General features: G+C 35.5%; 1 protein-coding gene across 1 annotated transcript in view; it reads right to left on the bottom strand.

Annotated features, from left to right (window-relative positions):
* Col11a1 (collagen type XI alpha 1 chain) overlaps window positions 1-17,657 on the bottom strand; it is a 201,646-nt gene that overhangs the window by 77,885 nt on the left and 106,104 nt on the right. Inside the window, exons 31-36 of the mRNA XM_042279780.2 lie at window positions 16,373-16,426; window positions 11,146-11,199; window positions 10,974-11,018; window positions 10,630-10,683; window positions 10,469-10,513; window positions 3,604-3,657 (exon numbers count right to left, since the gene is read on the bottom strand). Of these exons, the coding sequence (XP_042135714.1) occupies window positions 3,604-3,657; window positions 10,469-10,513; window positions 10,630-10,683; window positions 10,974-11,018; window positions 11,146-11,199; window positions 16,373-16,426 (306 nt within the window). The remainder of the gene's footprint in view (window positions 1-3,603; window positions 3,658-10,468; window positions 10,514-10,629; window positions 10,684-10,973; window positions 11,019-11,145; window positions 11,200-16,372; window positions 16,427-17,657) is intronic.

The raw sequence follows: 17,657 nt of genomic DNA, 5'->3' as shown, positions 1-17,657 counted from the left end.
ATGTCAATTATCTCTGCATTAGTTTAATAATAAAGTATGCAGTTTTGTCCAAAGCTTAGCGAGACACAGAAACATATAGTTAATTGCCGGTAGATTGGTTTAGATGCAGCGCTGCAAAACAGCAGACTAAAACACTTCCCATACTGCCTCTGTTGTAACACAGATGGAGTAAATGTGCTATTAATCTGAGGCCATTATAAAGTTTTCAGACTAATAGGATGTTACGTGAAGGATAACACATGTACCTCGACTCTTCCCCCAGGACACTAAAATACCATCAAATATGTGCATAGTAATCAGTGCAAGACCTATACATGATTCTAATAAACCTATAAATATAAGCAGTAAGCATCCCACTCTTTACTGGTACAAATTATACTAAAGTTTCCAAAATGTTCACCCTTTGAAATGGTGATCTTAGCTCTAAACAATACTATCTTGGAATGAAAACACAATGACTTTTACTGAAGTTTTTAGGTAGTCTGAGGAACAGAGTTAATGGGCCAAAGAGCACCAGGCTTTCCTTGAATTAAGTATGAATTTCAGAAATATGCAATTAATCTGAAATAACTGTTTTGAATCTACACTACTAATCAATAAAATAAAGCCAAGTAATTTCCCAGCAGGTTCATGACACTTATTTTAAAATAATTATTTTATTCATCAAAGGAGGATGCTCCTTCAATAGACTTGGAAGAGGAACAAAGGGGCAAACTCATCTACGTGAAAATTGACATATTCATCATGGCCTCTGTGATAACACAAGTAACTGCTTAAAGATGTTTGCTCCCTCTTAATTGACACTGAGAAATGATTCTTTTAAAAACAAGATTTCTATCATGATAGTCGTGTTAAAAATTTAGTATTTCCTAAATTAGATAACTATATAGCACTGAAATATGGTAACACTGTCACTAGATAGTTGTGTTTGGTTGATTCCTAGCCTGGAATTCCAATATTTGGGAGGCAGAGACAGGAAGAAATCCAGGAGTCTGGAATTTCAATGTCAGAATGTTGAAACCACAGAAGAGAGAGAGAGAGAGAGAGAGAGAGAGAGAGAGAGAGAGAGAGAGAGAGAGAGAGAGAGAGAGAGAGAGAGAGAACGGAGGAGGGAGGGAGGAACTAACCAACCAAACACAAACCTCAAAAAACAGCAAACAAAAGTCTAAAATTGACATGAGATTTATAGATTCTGAATGAAACTTTCCAAGCCCAGAATCTGTGTGTTTCTACATAATACTCTAAGTAAGACAAGGTGAAATTATTAATTATAAAAATGATCTAAATACATTATATCAAAATACTTATAGAAATGCTCACAAACAATATGCATGTATCAGTTTATGAATTATGGTTTCACTTTGATATGAAACTTTAGATAGAGTTTACTATTCTCTTAAATGAAATACAGGAAGTACATAAAAATTTACATAGAAGCAGAAGTAACATTCTATTTTAATGTCAGCTATTTGACCTGTTCTTCAACTCTGGGAATGGATGAAACTGTGTAAAGTGATAAACAGAACTGTTTAGTTTAAAAAACATACTCATACTTTTGCATCTGAAATAATTGCAAAAGGTAAGATACGGTGTTCGCATTTCACATTTCATTCATGTTGGTATTTCAAGATGAGTAATTTATCAGAAAGACTTATGTAAATGTTAAAGTCTGAGGAAGACTGTCTAGCCTAGATTACAGTAATAGTTCAAAAAACATTTGCATTGTTTAGAGAATGTGGAAAGTCTGTTGAACCATGGCTAAGACCTTTCTCCTGAGTCTTTAAGAAGATTACATCTTGAAAAATGTGCCAGTGTTGCTGGTGCTGGGAACAGATGTATTTTAGAGCCTCTGCAACAAACGGGTGCATAAATTCATTATAACTCAGAGAGAGAGAGAGATGGAGAGAGAGAGAGAGAGAGAGAGAGAGAGAGAGAGAGAGAGAGAGAGAGAGAGAAACAAGTGAACTGGTACTACCTGACATTTAATTTTGAAAATAGTATTTTCAGTAACTTTGTGAGGACTAATAATGATAACATTCAAAACAACACTGGACTAAGACAACTTTATAAAATGTTCTAAGAATTTACTGCAGCCAGGCAGTAATCCTAGCATTCAGGGCCCAGAAGTAGATAGATATCTGTGAATTAGAGGCTAGCCTGATCTATATAGTAAGTTCAGGCCACCCAAGGATACATAGTGAGAAATTCAAAAGCAAATATATTATAGAACTAAAACAGTGACAATAAATGAAAATAAATCTTTATGTCGTTTTTGAAATACCAGAATGTTGGAATGGATTTAGGAAGTGATTACTGAAGAGGCATGGAAGATTCCATTTGATTACAGAAGATAGCAGGAAAATTCCAGCACATCTTGCATGTCCTATTTAGCAATTATTTTCAATTTTATGAATGATATTGCTTGTAAAAGTGATGGAATATAACTATTATATTATTCTAGATTTTATTTAAGATGTTGCTTAACAAGACACATTTAAATTATGTTCCAAAAACATACATGAACTTAAAACACTGGATATGTATTCTCCAATATTTCAATTCAAATTTAATTTGTAAGAGTTTCTTACAATATTTACATTTTGAAAGCAAGGACATCACAAGAAAACCCATAGAAACAACTACAAGCTCATAGGCATTCACAGAGTCTGAACTGAAAACCAGAGAGCCTTCATGGGACTGACCTATGCCCTCTCTATATATGTGACAGCTGTGTAGCTTGGTCTACTGGGGGGACTCCTAACAGTGGGAGCAGGGACTGTTCCTAATGCTTTGCCAGGCTTTGGGGAACCTATTCCTCAAGCTGGGTTGCCTTGTCCAGCCTTAATACAAGGAGAGGAGCTTAGTGCTAATGCAAATTGAGATGCCATGCTTTGTTGACACCCAAGAGAGGTGTGCCTCTTTCTGAACAGAAACAGGGGAGGAGAGGAGGGAAGGGAACTGCAGTCAGGATGTAAAATAACCGCCCCCCCCATAACCCTGATTCTGGTGTTGTTGGGATATGTTCTGACCATAAGGATTTAAAAATGTCCTGCTGGTTTCAGAATGCTGCCAAGGGTTGAGAGCAGTTGTGCTGAACTTCACCTAGACTTTTCTCGTCTACAAAGTAGGAAGTCCTTCCTCCCCTCACTACCTCACAAGGATACAGAGGGTCCAAGAGAAAACACTGAGTACTGATGATGTGGGTGAAACGCTGCTGAGAGGCGAGCCGCTGTTATGTTTCCACTGCAGCTGCGATCAGGAAAACATATGTAATTGAATTTGTTGCTGCCATGGGAACTCTTGTGTCGTTCTTTGAGGAAGCATGCATGGGTGGAACTGAAGTTAATTACTACTCCTCCAATTCACTACGGTCTCCTGTCCTACTTGAGATAGGCTGTTACAATTGTCTGGTTTTTCATAGGAAAGAAGAAATATTAAGACTTATTTCTGTAATGTTCATTGGCTCATAATTCATTAAAAATTCATACAAGGAAAAAAAAGAAATAAACTTATTTTTTTAAAGAAAGTGTTAAAATTGCAAGCTATGACTGTCAAGCATTAAAATATTATCGAATAAATCAAAAGAGAATGTGTTCCACTTACAGGAGGGCCTTTTGGTCCAGGGAATCCAACTGGACCCTGAGGTCCTTGAGGGCCCTGAGAATAAAAAGCAGTGGAGAAAATTTAACAATAAACTTTCAAGAATACATCCTCACTTTGCAGTTCATTTGTTCAGACAAGACACTGGAAGAATGAATTTCACCCACTTCAGTCATGAAAGCATGACAATATAGTAGTGTGTCCTAACCTAGAAGCCAAACCAATTTTAACTATGTGAAATTGCTCATCACACCAATGTTCTTATCTTAAGAGCACTGCGACTATTTAGAGTTCATATAAAATGCTAATATTCCTAAACAAGACAATATACATCCCCCAGGAGTTCAGGGGATAGTGAAGAAGAGAGGACAGGAAGTAGACTCACCACAAACAATTATTGACAAGCACACATTACTGGCTTTTTCAACAGTCAGTCATAAAAGGCAGGTGGGCTCACAGGAAGTCTCTATACTTTACCACTAAACTGCTGGCTATTAATGGAATCTGGGAGATTGGAATCCACTGTCTTTACACTGTACCCACTGCTGAGCCCGCCAGGCTCAAACAGACAGCTCCAAACCAAGGGTCACATAGATACCCCAGTTAATGTCAATGTGTTACAAAATAAAACACAGTTGTGGAGGTGAGACAGAATTGTGGGGAGAATGGGGTGATAAATGATGGTGGGAGGGAGAAGTGAAGAGAGAACCTCGTGTGCTGATGTGAACTTGTCTAAGAGCAAATTAAGTTCATTAAAAAAAACATCAAATAAAACAACAGTAGAAACTATCCATCTTTACTGAGAAGTATCATAGCATGCACACGTTTAATATTGGTTGGAAATATTTATGGAGGAAGACATTGAAAACAGGGTCAACAGACCTCCGAAATGACAACTGCAATAGACTCCAAGAGAGTTCTGTCTCTAGTAATATACAGCTAACAGGGACATATGCAATCATCTCTAAAGCATCACATACTCTTATCCTTATCAAATAAGCTCTGGCAATAATTCTGTCATTTGTCAGCTCTGCTCCCTGCATTAGACCCTTTTGTAGACAAGATAAGATGAACTTTATAATTATTCTTATTAACATTCTACCCCAAAATGCATTTATAGTAAGTACTATTCCTAGCTTGATACATAATTAGTTATGTTATTCAGGTTCTTATTTACATATCCTTAAAATGCATAAAGTACTTCGAGTCATAGTGATTGTTTTTGTATCAAAGAATGGACCAGCAAAAGTTAAGCCTGTACTTGACAAGCACATAATTATGTCTATAAAATGAAGACATATAAAATGGGACATACTATATATGAAATATCTTATGTAATAAAACAAATATTAAATTTACTGTTTCCAAAGCAAAAAAACAAATAGCTTGCTGAAGTGGATCTTCAACATACTTTACTTTTTATGTTATCAGTTTTGGCTTCACAAGGAAAATTTCATTACCATTTTAATCCAGTGCCACATCACAAATAAGTACAAACTTTTGCTATTGCCAGCAACTATCTTAAAATCTAAAGAAAATTTCAGTGTATTCATATAGGTTTTTTTTTTTTTATTATGTTAATATTTTTTTTTGGTTTTATTATTATTATTATTATTATTATTTTACAACACCATTCAGTTCAACATAATAGCCACAGAATCCCCTGTTCTCCCCCTCTCGCCCACCCCTCCCCCCAGCCCACCCCCCATTCCCACCTCCTCCAGATCAAGGTCTCCCCCGAGGACCGGGGTTGACCTGGTAGACTCAGTCCAGGCAGGTCCATTCCCCCCTCCCAGACCGAGCCAAGTGTCCCTGCATAAGTCCCAGGATTCAAACAGCCAACTCATGCAACGAGCCCAGGACCTGGCACCAATGCACAGCTGCCTCCCAAACAGATCAAGCCAAATGACTGTCTCACCCGTTCAGGTGGCCTGATCCAGTTGGGGGCCCCTCAGCCTTTGGTTCATAGATCCTGTGCTTCCATTCATTTGGTTATTTATCCCGGTGCTTTATCCAACCTTGGCTTCAACAATTCTCGCTCATATAAATCCTCTTCATACTCACTAATTAGACTCCCAGTGCTCTACCAGGGGCCCAGCCGTGGATGTCTGCCTTCAGATTCCTCAGTCCTTGGATGGGGTTTATGGCATCACTATTTGGGTGTCTGGCCATTCCATCACCAGAGTAGGTCAGTTCCTGCCGTCTCGCGACCATTGCCAGCAGTCTTTTGAGGGGGTATCTTTGTGGATCTCCGTGGGCCTCCCTAGCTCTCTGCTTCCTCCCCTTCTCACCTTCCCATGTGGTCTTCATTTACCATGGTCTCCTATTCCTTGTTCTCCCTCTCTTTTCTTGATCCAGCTAGGATCTCCCACTCTTTCCCTCGACTGTCGCCCTTCATTGTTCCCACTCATGACCAGGCTATTCATGTAGATCTTGTCCATTTCTCCGTGTCTTTTTTGGGGTCCCGTTTTCCAGGTAGCCTCACTGGTGATGTGAGTAGCAGTCTAGTCATCCTTGTTCCACATCTAGCATCTTCCTATGAGTGAGTACATACCATATTTGTCTTTCTGAGTCTGGGTTACCTCACTCAGGATGATTTTTTCTAGATCCATCCATTTGCCTGCAAACCGTGTGATGTCGTTGTTTTTCTCTGCTGAGTAGTATTCCATTGTGTATATGTGCCACAATTTATTTATCCATTCTTCAGTTGAAGGGCATCTAGGTTGTTTCCAGGTTTTGGCTATTACAAACAATGCTGATATGAACATAGCTGAGCAAGTGCCCTTGTGGTATGATTGAGCATTTCTTGGGTATATGCCCAGGAGTGGTATAGCTGGATCTTGGGGGAGATTGATTCCCAATTTTCTAAGAAAGCGCCATATTGATTTCCAAAGTGGTTGTACAAGCTTGCATTCCCACCAGCAGTGGAGGAGAGTTCCCCTAGTTCCACATCCTCTCCAGCATAAAGTGTCTTCAGTGTTTTTGATCTTAGCCACTCTGACAGGCGTAAGGTGGTATCTCAGAGTTGTCTTGATTTGCATTTCCCTGATGATTAGGGAAGTTGAGCAATTCCTTAAATGTCTTTCAGCCATTTGGGATTCCTCTGTTGAGAATTCTCTGTTTAGTTCTAAAGCCCATTTCTCAATTGGACTGTTGGTCCTTTTGATGTCTAATTTCTTGAGTTCCTTATATATTCTGGATATCAGTCCTCTGTCAGATGTGGGGTTGGTGAAGATCTTTTCCCATTCTGTAGGCTGTCGCTTTGCCTTGTTGACCGTATCCTTTGCTCTACAAAAGCTTCTCAGTTTCAAGAGGTCCCATTGATTGATTGTTTGTCTCAGTGTCTGTGCTACTGGTGTTATATTTAGGAAGTGATCTCCTATGCCAAGGCGTTCAAGACTATTTCCTACTTTTTCTTCTAGCAGGTTCAGAGTAGCTGGATTTATGTTGAGGTCTTTGATCCACTTGGACTTAAGTTTTGTGCACGGAGACAGATATGGATCTATTTGCAGCCTTCTACACGCTGATATCCAGTTATGCCAGCACCATTTGTTGAAGATGCTTTCTTTTTTCCATTGTACACTTTTGGCTTCTTTGTCAAAAATTATATGTCCATAGGTGTGTGGGTTAATGTCAGGGTCTTCAATTCGATTCCATTGGTCCACATGTCGGTTTTTATGCCAATACCAGGCTGTTTTTATTACTGTAGCTCTATAGTAGAGCTTGAAGTCGGGGATTGTGATGCCTCCAGAAGTTGTTTTATTGTACAGGTTTCTTTTAGCTATCCTGGGTTTTTTGTTTTTCCATATGAAGTTGAGTATTGTTCTTTCCAGATCTGTGAAGAATTGTGTTGGTATTTTGATGGGGATTGCATTGAATCTGTAAATTGCTTTTGGTAAGATTGCCATTTTTACTATGTTAACCCTGCCTATCCATGAGCATGGAAGATCTTTCCATTTTCTGAGATCTTCTTCAATTTCTTTTTTCAGGGACTTAAAGTTCTTGTCATATAGGTCCTTCACTTGCTTGGTTAGTGTTACCCCAAGGTATTTTATGTCATTTTTGGCTATTGTGAAGGGTGATGTATCTCTAATTGCCTTCTCAGCTTCTTTGTCCATTGTATATAGGAGGGCTACTGATTTTTTTGAGTTGATTTTGTATCCTGCTATGTTGCTGAAGGTGTTTATAAGCTTTATCAATTCCTGGGTGGAATCTTTGGGGTCACTCAAGTATACTATCATGTCATCTGCAAATAGGGAAAGCTTGACTTCTTCCTTTCCAATCTGAATCCCCTTAATCTCCTTATGTTGTCTTATTGCTCTGGCTAGAACTTCAAGTACTATATTGAATAAGTATGGGGAGAGTGGACAGCCTTGTCTCGTTCCTGATTTTAGTGGAATTGCTTTGAGTTTCTCTCCATTTAATTTGATGTTGGCTGTTGGTTTGCTATATATCTAAAGAAAATTTCAGTGTATTCATATAGTTTTAAAAATGTTATGAAATTGCTAAATACTGAGATAATATTAATAATTAATAATTTATTCTCTTAAAGCATAAAACCATTATTCTTTAGTATCTACAAATTAATTAAAATTTTTGAAAAAATTCATTAAAAGACTAAAATTTTTATTTAGTTCATAATGATTTTGTGAATTTCAATACAAACTAATATATTTACAGTATTTTATCCTCCCTATTCTCCTTTCAACTTCTTGCATTTAAAGTATATGACCTCTTCTATAATCACCAATACAGAGGCACACTCACATACACATAACCTACTGAGCCCATTTAGTGTTACTCTTGTGTACATATATTCAGGACCAGCCACTTGAGACATATCAAGAGAAAAAGAGGAGTTGAGAAATGTGCTGTAGGACACTGTGACAAATTAATTAATTAATTAATTAATTAATTAATTAATTAATAAACTGCTACTGTGTGTGGAAAGAAAGAAGGAGTTATGGGTAAAGAAGGTTAGGTCAAAAAAACAATGTTTTGAATTGTCATAAAGAAATCTAATATTTTACATGTTAATTAAAATTAAAATAAAACATGTGTATACTAAAAGAATAAATAATATTTAAAAATGCTGCCAGTAAATGGGGAGATTATATGGGTATGTATGCCATTTACCACATACAAGAGCAGTAATAATTTCCCCCTACATAGAAAATGAATACTTGGATAACTTTATCATAAATGAGTCATTCTAGGTTACAAATAGAAAAAAAAGCAAAGCAAGCAAACAAACAAAACCCTTTATTCTGATATTCAGAATATACAGTCTCACTCTCAATGCCTTTTCCCACATACTCGTGCTATTTTAATATTTTATTAAATATTTAATATAATATTTTAATCGTGCTATTTTGCAAATCAAGATGTACTCTCTCATTGGTGCTTTAAAGTATAATAAAACTAAGTTGTTCAATGATTTGCTAAACTGTCCTATTAATTTGATGATTCAACCATTTAAATTCACTGCATCTTTTTATGAACATTACTTGAAACCTATAATATATCAAATATTACATTATTTTTGAATTCAAAATGTACAAGATGAATGAACTTAATTTGTGAATAGTTCATCTAGAGAAAAAATCATGTAGTAATTTAATTAAATATGAATCTGGCCATAAGGAAACTTTAATTAAATGCTTATTCTTTTCTCTAATCTACTCTTATTTTGTTACAGATAGAAACAAAATTTCACTCCACTTATTATTCAGAAATTCAAATTTTCATACTCAGTTTCCAGTTATCTACCACAGGTGTTTCTGTTTTCCCTTCATGAAACACCAGCTTTAAAATTTCTAATAAAAATATACAAAAAAAAAATGTGGGCTGAAGAGATGGCAGAAGTGCAAAGACCCACGTTTGAAACTCAGAACCCTTATGAAAAAGCTGGATGCTGTGGTCTGCATAAGCAATCTCACCACTAACCCAGGGAGATAGTTGGCACAGTCAGATGAATCCTTGGAATCACCTAGGGCAAACAGCCTGGCACACAGAGCAGATATATAATAGTGAACATCTCAAAAAAGGTAGAAATCAAGAACCCATACCAGAGGTTGTCTTCTGACCTCTACACGTGTATCTTCATTCACACAGTGATGCCCAAGTGCGTGCGCACGCACACACACACACACACACACACACACACACACACACACACACACTTATACATCTTATAGACAAAAGATCTACACAATGACATAAGCATAATTTAATGAGTCATCATAGAAAACTAAGGCTGATTATAATTCCGTTGGATGTGATACAAACTTTAAAATTTAAAATTACTTCAAGACCATTGCTTTCAAATAATGCTTGCTGCTTCTTGCCAAAACAGCCAAATAAAGGTCTTGGTGGCTCATCTGTATTTGGCTTTATTTTATATCAATTGAAAATCAATTTACCAAGTGGTTTTTCATTTACTGGAATAGATGTTTTGTCTTGCCTTGGATGCATATTGATTGTGACTTAATGGCTACTGTTACTTGCATTTTACCAACATAATGTTAACTGTCAGTTCCATCGACAAACTGAGGACTAATATGTAAAACAAGAGACCGCATAGGGATCAAAATATATTTCAAGTAACAACTGTATTTTGATTAGAGTAAGTGTTATAAGTCAGGCCAAAAATACACATTATTTCTCTCAGTTCTACAATATTGTTTGTACCTCACCTCAAAAATTAGCAGAGGAGAGGAACCGTAAAATATAAGAATCTCTTAACTCAGACTGGAGTCTGTAGGTGAATATGTACATGTGTTTTGGACATATGTACCCTTTTGCAGAATTAAAATGCTCACAGAAGTATTCATTTTCATTGGGTTTTATGCAGCTGTCTGATACGTACTCTTTCACCGGGAGGGCCTGGGGGGCCATCACCACCTGAAGTACCCTGGCAACAACAAAAAGAACAGAGTGAAAAAAAATGTCAAATTTGATTCTTCCTCACAGCATTGCTCTCATCAACAAGGATTTGCAACACAAATCAATAGTAAGTTTGGATGATACCTTCGGCCCTGGTTTCCCTGTGGGACCTCTGGCACCTCTGGAACCACGAGGACCCTGCATAAGAGAAGAGAAAGCTTACCCAGTGCAAAGCAAACGCAAAAACAAATGCGAAAAACTAATATCAAAATAGAAATCACTGAGCCGGGCGGTGGTGGCGCACGCCTTTAATCCCAGCACTCGGGAGGCAGAGCCAGGCGGATCTCTGTGAGTTCGAGGCCAGCCTGGGCTACCAAGTGAGCTCCAGGAAAGGCGCAAAGCTACACAGAGAAACCCTGTCTCGAAAAACCAAAAAAAAAAAAAAAAAAAAAAAAATAGAAATCACTGTAGTAAAACAAAGTACCTACCGTTGGACCACGTTGACCCCGGGGGCCTGGTTTGCCAGCAACTCCCTGACAAAGACAGTTCAAAGAGTTTCAGTGTGTAGTAAGCATTCACAGTAAATGGGGGTGAGTAACAGGGATTCATGTAGGGACATGTTCACTAGCCATCTCTGGACAATATACTTATGCGCCATACCCGGGCACCTTTCTCCCCGTTGGCACCTGGAAATCCAGGAAATCCAGTGGAACCCTGAAAATAAATATAATCAACAATGAATATCATTTTTCACTTTTCATGCCACAAGCTCCAGTTATTTTGGAAAACATTGATTTGGTCAGAGCTGGTATTATTTAAGTAAAGAGTATGTGCTTGTTTTGAAAGCTCATAATAAAAATATACAATGTTTAAAAACAATTGCTTTTAAGTCATTTTATAAGGTCTCTTCTTGCATTCAAAAGTGAACTTACAGTGACATCTGAAAGCCTTGAAGCATGAATTGATAAAAAAATTACTTTAGTATTTAAATTTAAAAGTAAAATAATGTATTAACTCTATTATTATTAAATACATGTTAATGGATATTTCATGAAAAATAGATTTTAACATTCCAAACATTTGTTCCAATTCTAAACAAAAATCATATTTTAATAAAGTGAAGTTACAATATAAAATGTCTATCCTTATTTAATATTACACCTTCCCTCTTCCCCAGATCCACTCAACCTCAGTTTCTCAGAAAAGAGCTGGTTTCCCAAGGATGTCAATCAAATATGGCATAACAAGTTGTAATAAGACTAGGCCCCTCATCTCATATCAAAGATGAATGAGGCAACCCAGTAGGAGGAAAAGGGTCAAAAGCAGGTAAAAGAGTCAGAGACACCCCCCCCCCACTCCCACTATTAGGAGTCCCACCAAGAACACACCAAGCTATACAACCATCACATATTCACAGAGGCCCCAGCTCAGACCAATACATGCTCCCTGATTGTCTCTGTGAGCGCCTATGAGTCCTGCTTGACTGATTATGTGGGCCATGTTCTTGTGGTGTCTTCAAGCCTCCTGGCTCTGCCATCCTTTCTCCCCTTCTTCTTCAGGATTCCCCAAGCCCCGCCTAAATTTTGGCTGTGGGTCTCCAGCAATTTTTGTTTTTAAACTGTATTATATCACACACCCTGAAAAGCTTCCTTCACATTTTCTAACTCTGTTTTAAAAACAGGCATAAAACACTCTGTGTTTGAAATCCCAAAGACCTTTACTCACATCAATCAAATAAAGTGAGGGCATATCTTGTCCACTTTCACCCTATTTTTCTGTAGCAAAAGAGGGCAATGGTCTATTATTAATATATCTTAAGACTTTGAACTTTGTAGGAGATTGGAAAAAGAGAAAATCAAGGATTATCAATAAAAAAATGTGGGGTATAAAGTGATAATACTGGATAATAAACAATGAATGTTTTAAAATGTAAAAAGCCCATAGTGTACTTAATATGAGTGGATATATTACTAGTAAAACACAACTTATATCCCAGTAATAAAAATTGCCCATTTCATCTTGGGCATAGGGCCAGACTTTCATCTTCTCAGATATTTCTTTGACTACTATCCAAGCAGATTTATATCTTTATTAAATAAAGGGAAAAGATAAAATTTCATATCTTTCTCTCAATTTTCTAAATATTCCCTTAAAAATGGAAGTGGAGGGAGTTTTTAAAAATTTGCATTTCTTATTTAAACCATTGTATGGATCAAATTCAATAATGTATAAAATGCCTTGCTCAGAGATTAGCAGACTTTTAAATTGTATACACATCTCCATGCACTAAGGGGGATATATCAACATTCCTTGACTTTTTGTCTTTGTGTTTTTAAATCAAATTCTTTGCATTTAATTGCTGCCCAGAACAATGCCTCCCAAGTGAAAAATGGCCCACATATGTCAAAATAAACTGTAATGCTTTTAAAAATACAGATTGTGAGTAGCACTCCAGACTTACTGACACTGAAAAACTCTCAGCTAGGGACTTAGAAATCATAGCCCTGGACACTCGAGATGACACATACTTCATGATGGAGATAAGTTGGAAGCTGGATGTTATATGAGTGGACAATAAGAACAGTCACCTGCATACCCACATCAAGAATGTGGGTAGCTCGCTGTCACTTGAATGTAGCAAATATTTAATATTTAGCAAGCAAGCTAGTCAAAAAAACTGTATGTGATGTCCCATTTCACCACAGGGTCAAATAATGATCCAAGGAATACACAGTATTGGTTTTATGATTTGATGTTCAATATATTCTGTGTTGAATATAGAGGCAAATTACGATTCACTTGAGAATAAATGACAAATAAGTTTAAGATGGAGAAGAAAACTCTATATATTACAGTCTTAAAGATTTTAAACCTTCACTTTCTTTGTCTTCAGAATCAGAGCAAGTTATATCTGTTAGTTGCTGAGTGACGAAAAATTTAACACATAAGTACAATCTAGTATCTAAATGACATGCTTTACCTAAATTTTATACACAAACTAATATGTCTGCTCTAATCAAAGTAGCTACCCTATTTTCAAATGCACTATTAAAAATTCTTAATAGTTGTTTTTGTTCTTTTAAATTATTTTTATATAGTATGTGGGGAAAACCAGAAAAATTCTCAACCAACCAGTTTTTCATGTAAGGTGTTATAAACAAAGTACACAGTGCACATTCAAAGTAAATACTACCTTTAAAATGGCAAATAAATAAATAAATAAATAAATAAATAAATAAATAATGACAAGGTCAAAGTTGGTGATGAAATTATTTTGTCAATAAATAAAAAACTTCCAAAACTATTTTGCATACTGTTAATTATAAAATATTCTATTTTATGGTGGATCTTGGGTTCTAAACTGTCATCTTTTATAATATTTGGAGGTTTTATAACATTTGGTGGCTTATTTTGCTCTTAAGATGTTGGATAAATGAGTGTTTAACTACAGGTCTTCAACTACTTAGATTTAGCAGCCAAAGTTGATTTTTCATGAAATGTTGTCTATTACAATGTCACTAGCTTATATATAGTAAAAAAGCTTAAGGCTCTCTTTGATTTCTGATGTGAGCATCACTGAGTTTTGTTTTAAAATGGATCTATTGTTTCTAATAAAGCAAAACAATAGGAATTATGAAAAAAGTGATATTAAAGATAGATGCCTCAAGTCCAGACATTGAGGTTCAAGAATAAAGAAAAGCAACATCTTATTGTGAGGAGGAACACTTTTCTTTTGTGAATGCTTGCATTTTTATAATAAGAATTCAGAGAATACTGATCAGAAAATAGATGCCAGCAAAATGGAATACATCATAATTTCATATAAACTTGCAAGATACAATTGTGTTCATTCAAATGATATTATGAGTGTTTCCTATCATTTTTAAATCAAAATGAAAGTATATCATGATTTCTGTGCATCTTAGTAAACAGATTAAGAACTCAAAACATAAAATAGAGATAGTTTATGGTTTGGAGTTGTACAATAAATGGATCTCTATAGACATAACTGTTGTAAATTCCTAACATTTCAAATGAATGTAAATGGAAGACAGAACAATATATTGCATATAAGATAGAAAATCCAAAAGACAATTGACCAGCATTTTCAACCTGAGAAATATTTAAGTGACACTTGTATCATTTTTAAAATATATCTTATTACATAAGGAAATAAATAGCTTTTTGGAAACAATAAAAATCACTTGGCAAGATTAATATACACTGTATATGAAAATGAGTGAAAACTGTGGTACTCAGTCCACATGTTGGGGAAGGACGGATTTTTTTCCTCAAAGGATATCTATGAAGTTTTAACATGTGGTTGAGGTTGTAACATAACTAGAATTTATCTGTTATACTTGCTATGGGTAGTGTGTAAAATAGAAACGATAAAAAAAGAGACTAATATAAAAATGCATCTCATGTACATATATTTAAAAAATGAACTAAGTATGGTTGTGCATGCCTGGATTTCAAGCACCTGGGGTTTAAAGCAGGTGAACTGAGAATTCTAAGCAAGCATGAACTGTATCAGTTCCTGTCTTTAAAGAAAAAAGAATAACTACCCAAATTATTAATTAACATTTACAAATTAATCCATACAGCCATCAATATAATTATTAAATACATCAAGGCTAATCAATGACAGTTTTTATAAGCTGAAGCAAAGTTCATATTTCAAAATAAACAGGCAATCATAAAAATATCATATATCTCTTATAATTAAAATATTTGTAAATATTTCAAATATCACAACTGAAATTTGAACAGTATAGTTGATTACACTGTGCACCCAAAAGATAAACCCATGCCAAAATCTCTGAAACCTGAAATGTTACTTTCTTTGAATGAAAAATAATGAGGTAAATAAGTTAAGAATCATGAAAGGATTCAGAGTTGTACAGGAGTTTCTTAAATCCAAAGGCAAGTGTCCCTGTGAGATACGATGGGAAGGGACGAACAAAAGAGACCATGTGGAGATGGAGAGGTTGGAAGGGCGCAGCCCCCAGACAGGGAATGGTAGCTTGAGTTGCAAGCTGCCTGGACAGATTGTCTCCTAGAGGTTTCGGAGGGGATCCGTTCCTAACAGCACCTTGACCACGGACCCCTGGCCTCGAGAAAGGCAACAGCAAAACTTTCTATTGTTCAAAGTCATCCAAGTTTTAGATATTTGTTATAAATCTCTTGTGAAATGAATGCAGCTGCAAATGAGAGTCGGGATTTTAAAATTGGAACAGAGCCAACAAAATGGCTGATTGGTTAACAGCACATTCCACCAAAACAGACAACCAGAGTTTCATCCCTGAAACCTACATGGTGGAAAGAATTGATGCCTGAAAATTGTTCCCGATCCTCCATATATGTGCCTTGTGAGCACATATGTGTAGACGTGTACTCACATGTGTGTGTGTGTGCGCGTGCACACACATACACACACACACACACACACACACACGAGTAAATAAAAGAATATAAAATTAAAAAAATAGTTCAAACCACAATAATAGAAATAAAATAAAAAGCTATCATCATCCACATATCTACTATATAACTAAAAATATTTTAGTTTTCTTTTCTCAAATATATTTATTCCATCTCTATCAAATGATCTAACTAAATCTTTCTTTCATAACGACCCCGTGTCCACAAATTCTCCAAGATATACCATAATCACTGGCTTTCTGAAACATCTGAAATCCAGGTGTGTGTGTGTGCGTAGTATTATACATGTAATTGTGTTTTTTACTTGGTGATAAGTATTGAAGTGAGAAAAATTATGCTTCAGTCTCTCCTGTCTCCATCTCTACAACTACATTTCTAAGTGTAAGTTTTTAGTTTAACTACGTATCTCACAGATAAGACTATAAAGTTCAAACTATTTTACCTTAGGACCTTGTCTTCCTGGATATCCTGGCAATCCTGGAACCCCAAGTTTCCCCTAAAATTTTGAGAAAAACAAGATAAATGTAAACAGCCTATATAGAATTGCTTCAGTGAGAATTTTCTAGTTATTTGAACAAAGCATATACTTGAAATAATACAAGTGTTCAGTCTACTTTATTTTCATTATAGCTTTTTTCATTTTCATGAAAAAATAAAATTTTCACCATGTATATATGTTAAATGATTTACTGATTGCCAAGAACTACCATTGTGCAAATGATAGTATCTTCTTTGGATACATAGTAACTTAGGGGAAGACAATTCTCACCCATCTGTGAGTTATAAAGCATAACTAAAGAAAGCAAGCTTTTTAATTAAACAAAAGAACGCTAGTTAACATAGTTAACTAAGCATTTTCAGAATTATCACTCCAACTTAAGAAAATCTTTATGATAAATTATTTCATGTATCATATTGTAACTGCAAATCAAGTTATTAGGTTATGTAGCTTTTTTCTCATAAACTAGAATCTAAGTATTTATATCTGGATATAATATATTGTGGCCTAAGAAGTTTTTCTGATGAATTATTTCTTTCTTCAGTAAATAAAAAAAGTACAAGTAAGAAACTAAATAAGTGAATTGACTAAAATGTTTGTGGACTTTTGAACATCACTTTTTAAATCAAAATCATAAATAAATAACATACAATTTTTGCGTTAAATTTTTAAACCTCAGCACAAAGAAAGTATCATTATTGATAATGCACATTTACAAAAATGATAGAAGCCAATACAGGTACAAATTCACATGTATAATGTTAAATATAAACAAAACTTTAAAAATAAAAATAGAAGTTTTGCTGGAAAAATCCAGGCAAGAACATGGTTTATGACCTTGTCATTACCGACTAAAGTAAAAAGTTGTAAGAGTTACAACTGACAATGCATGGATAAGCAATTCTCAGATGGAGAAGAGGCAAACAAGCACTACGAAGCTTGCTTTTAATGACATCCCTTTGGATACATTATGCTACCACATCTTCTTTCATGTTTTTATGCCAACAATTTCAAGGCAAAGAAAAACCTCTAATGATCACAAAGCTATCTGTGTTCTACACTAATTGCTATATCAGACTACATACCTTTATAGTTTAGAATCATTTTAAAATAAATGCAGATATATAACTTGTATTCTTTTAAATGATGATCAAAAGGTCAATAGATAGACATCTAATAATGAGAAGCTACATGTAGAGAAGCAAAGGTCCGTGCTTTAGAATCGTTT

The sequence above is a fragment of the Peromyscus maniculatus genome, chromosome 6, assembly GCF_049852395.1.
Source record: "Peromyscus maniculatus bairdii isolate BWxNUB_F1_BW_parent chromosome 6, HU_Pman_BW_mat_3.1, whole genome shotgun sequence".
NCBI lineage: Eukaryota > Metazoa > Chordata > Mammalia > Rodentia > Cricetidae > Peromyscus > Peromyscus maniculatus.
The sequence above is the reverse complement of the archived record's forward strand: the minus strand, read 5'-3'. Positions and strand labels throughout refer to the sequence as shown.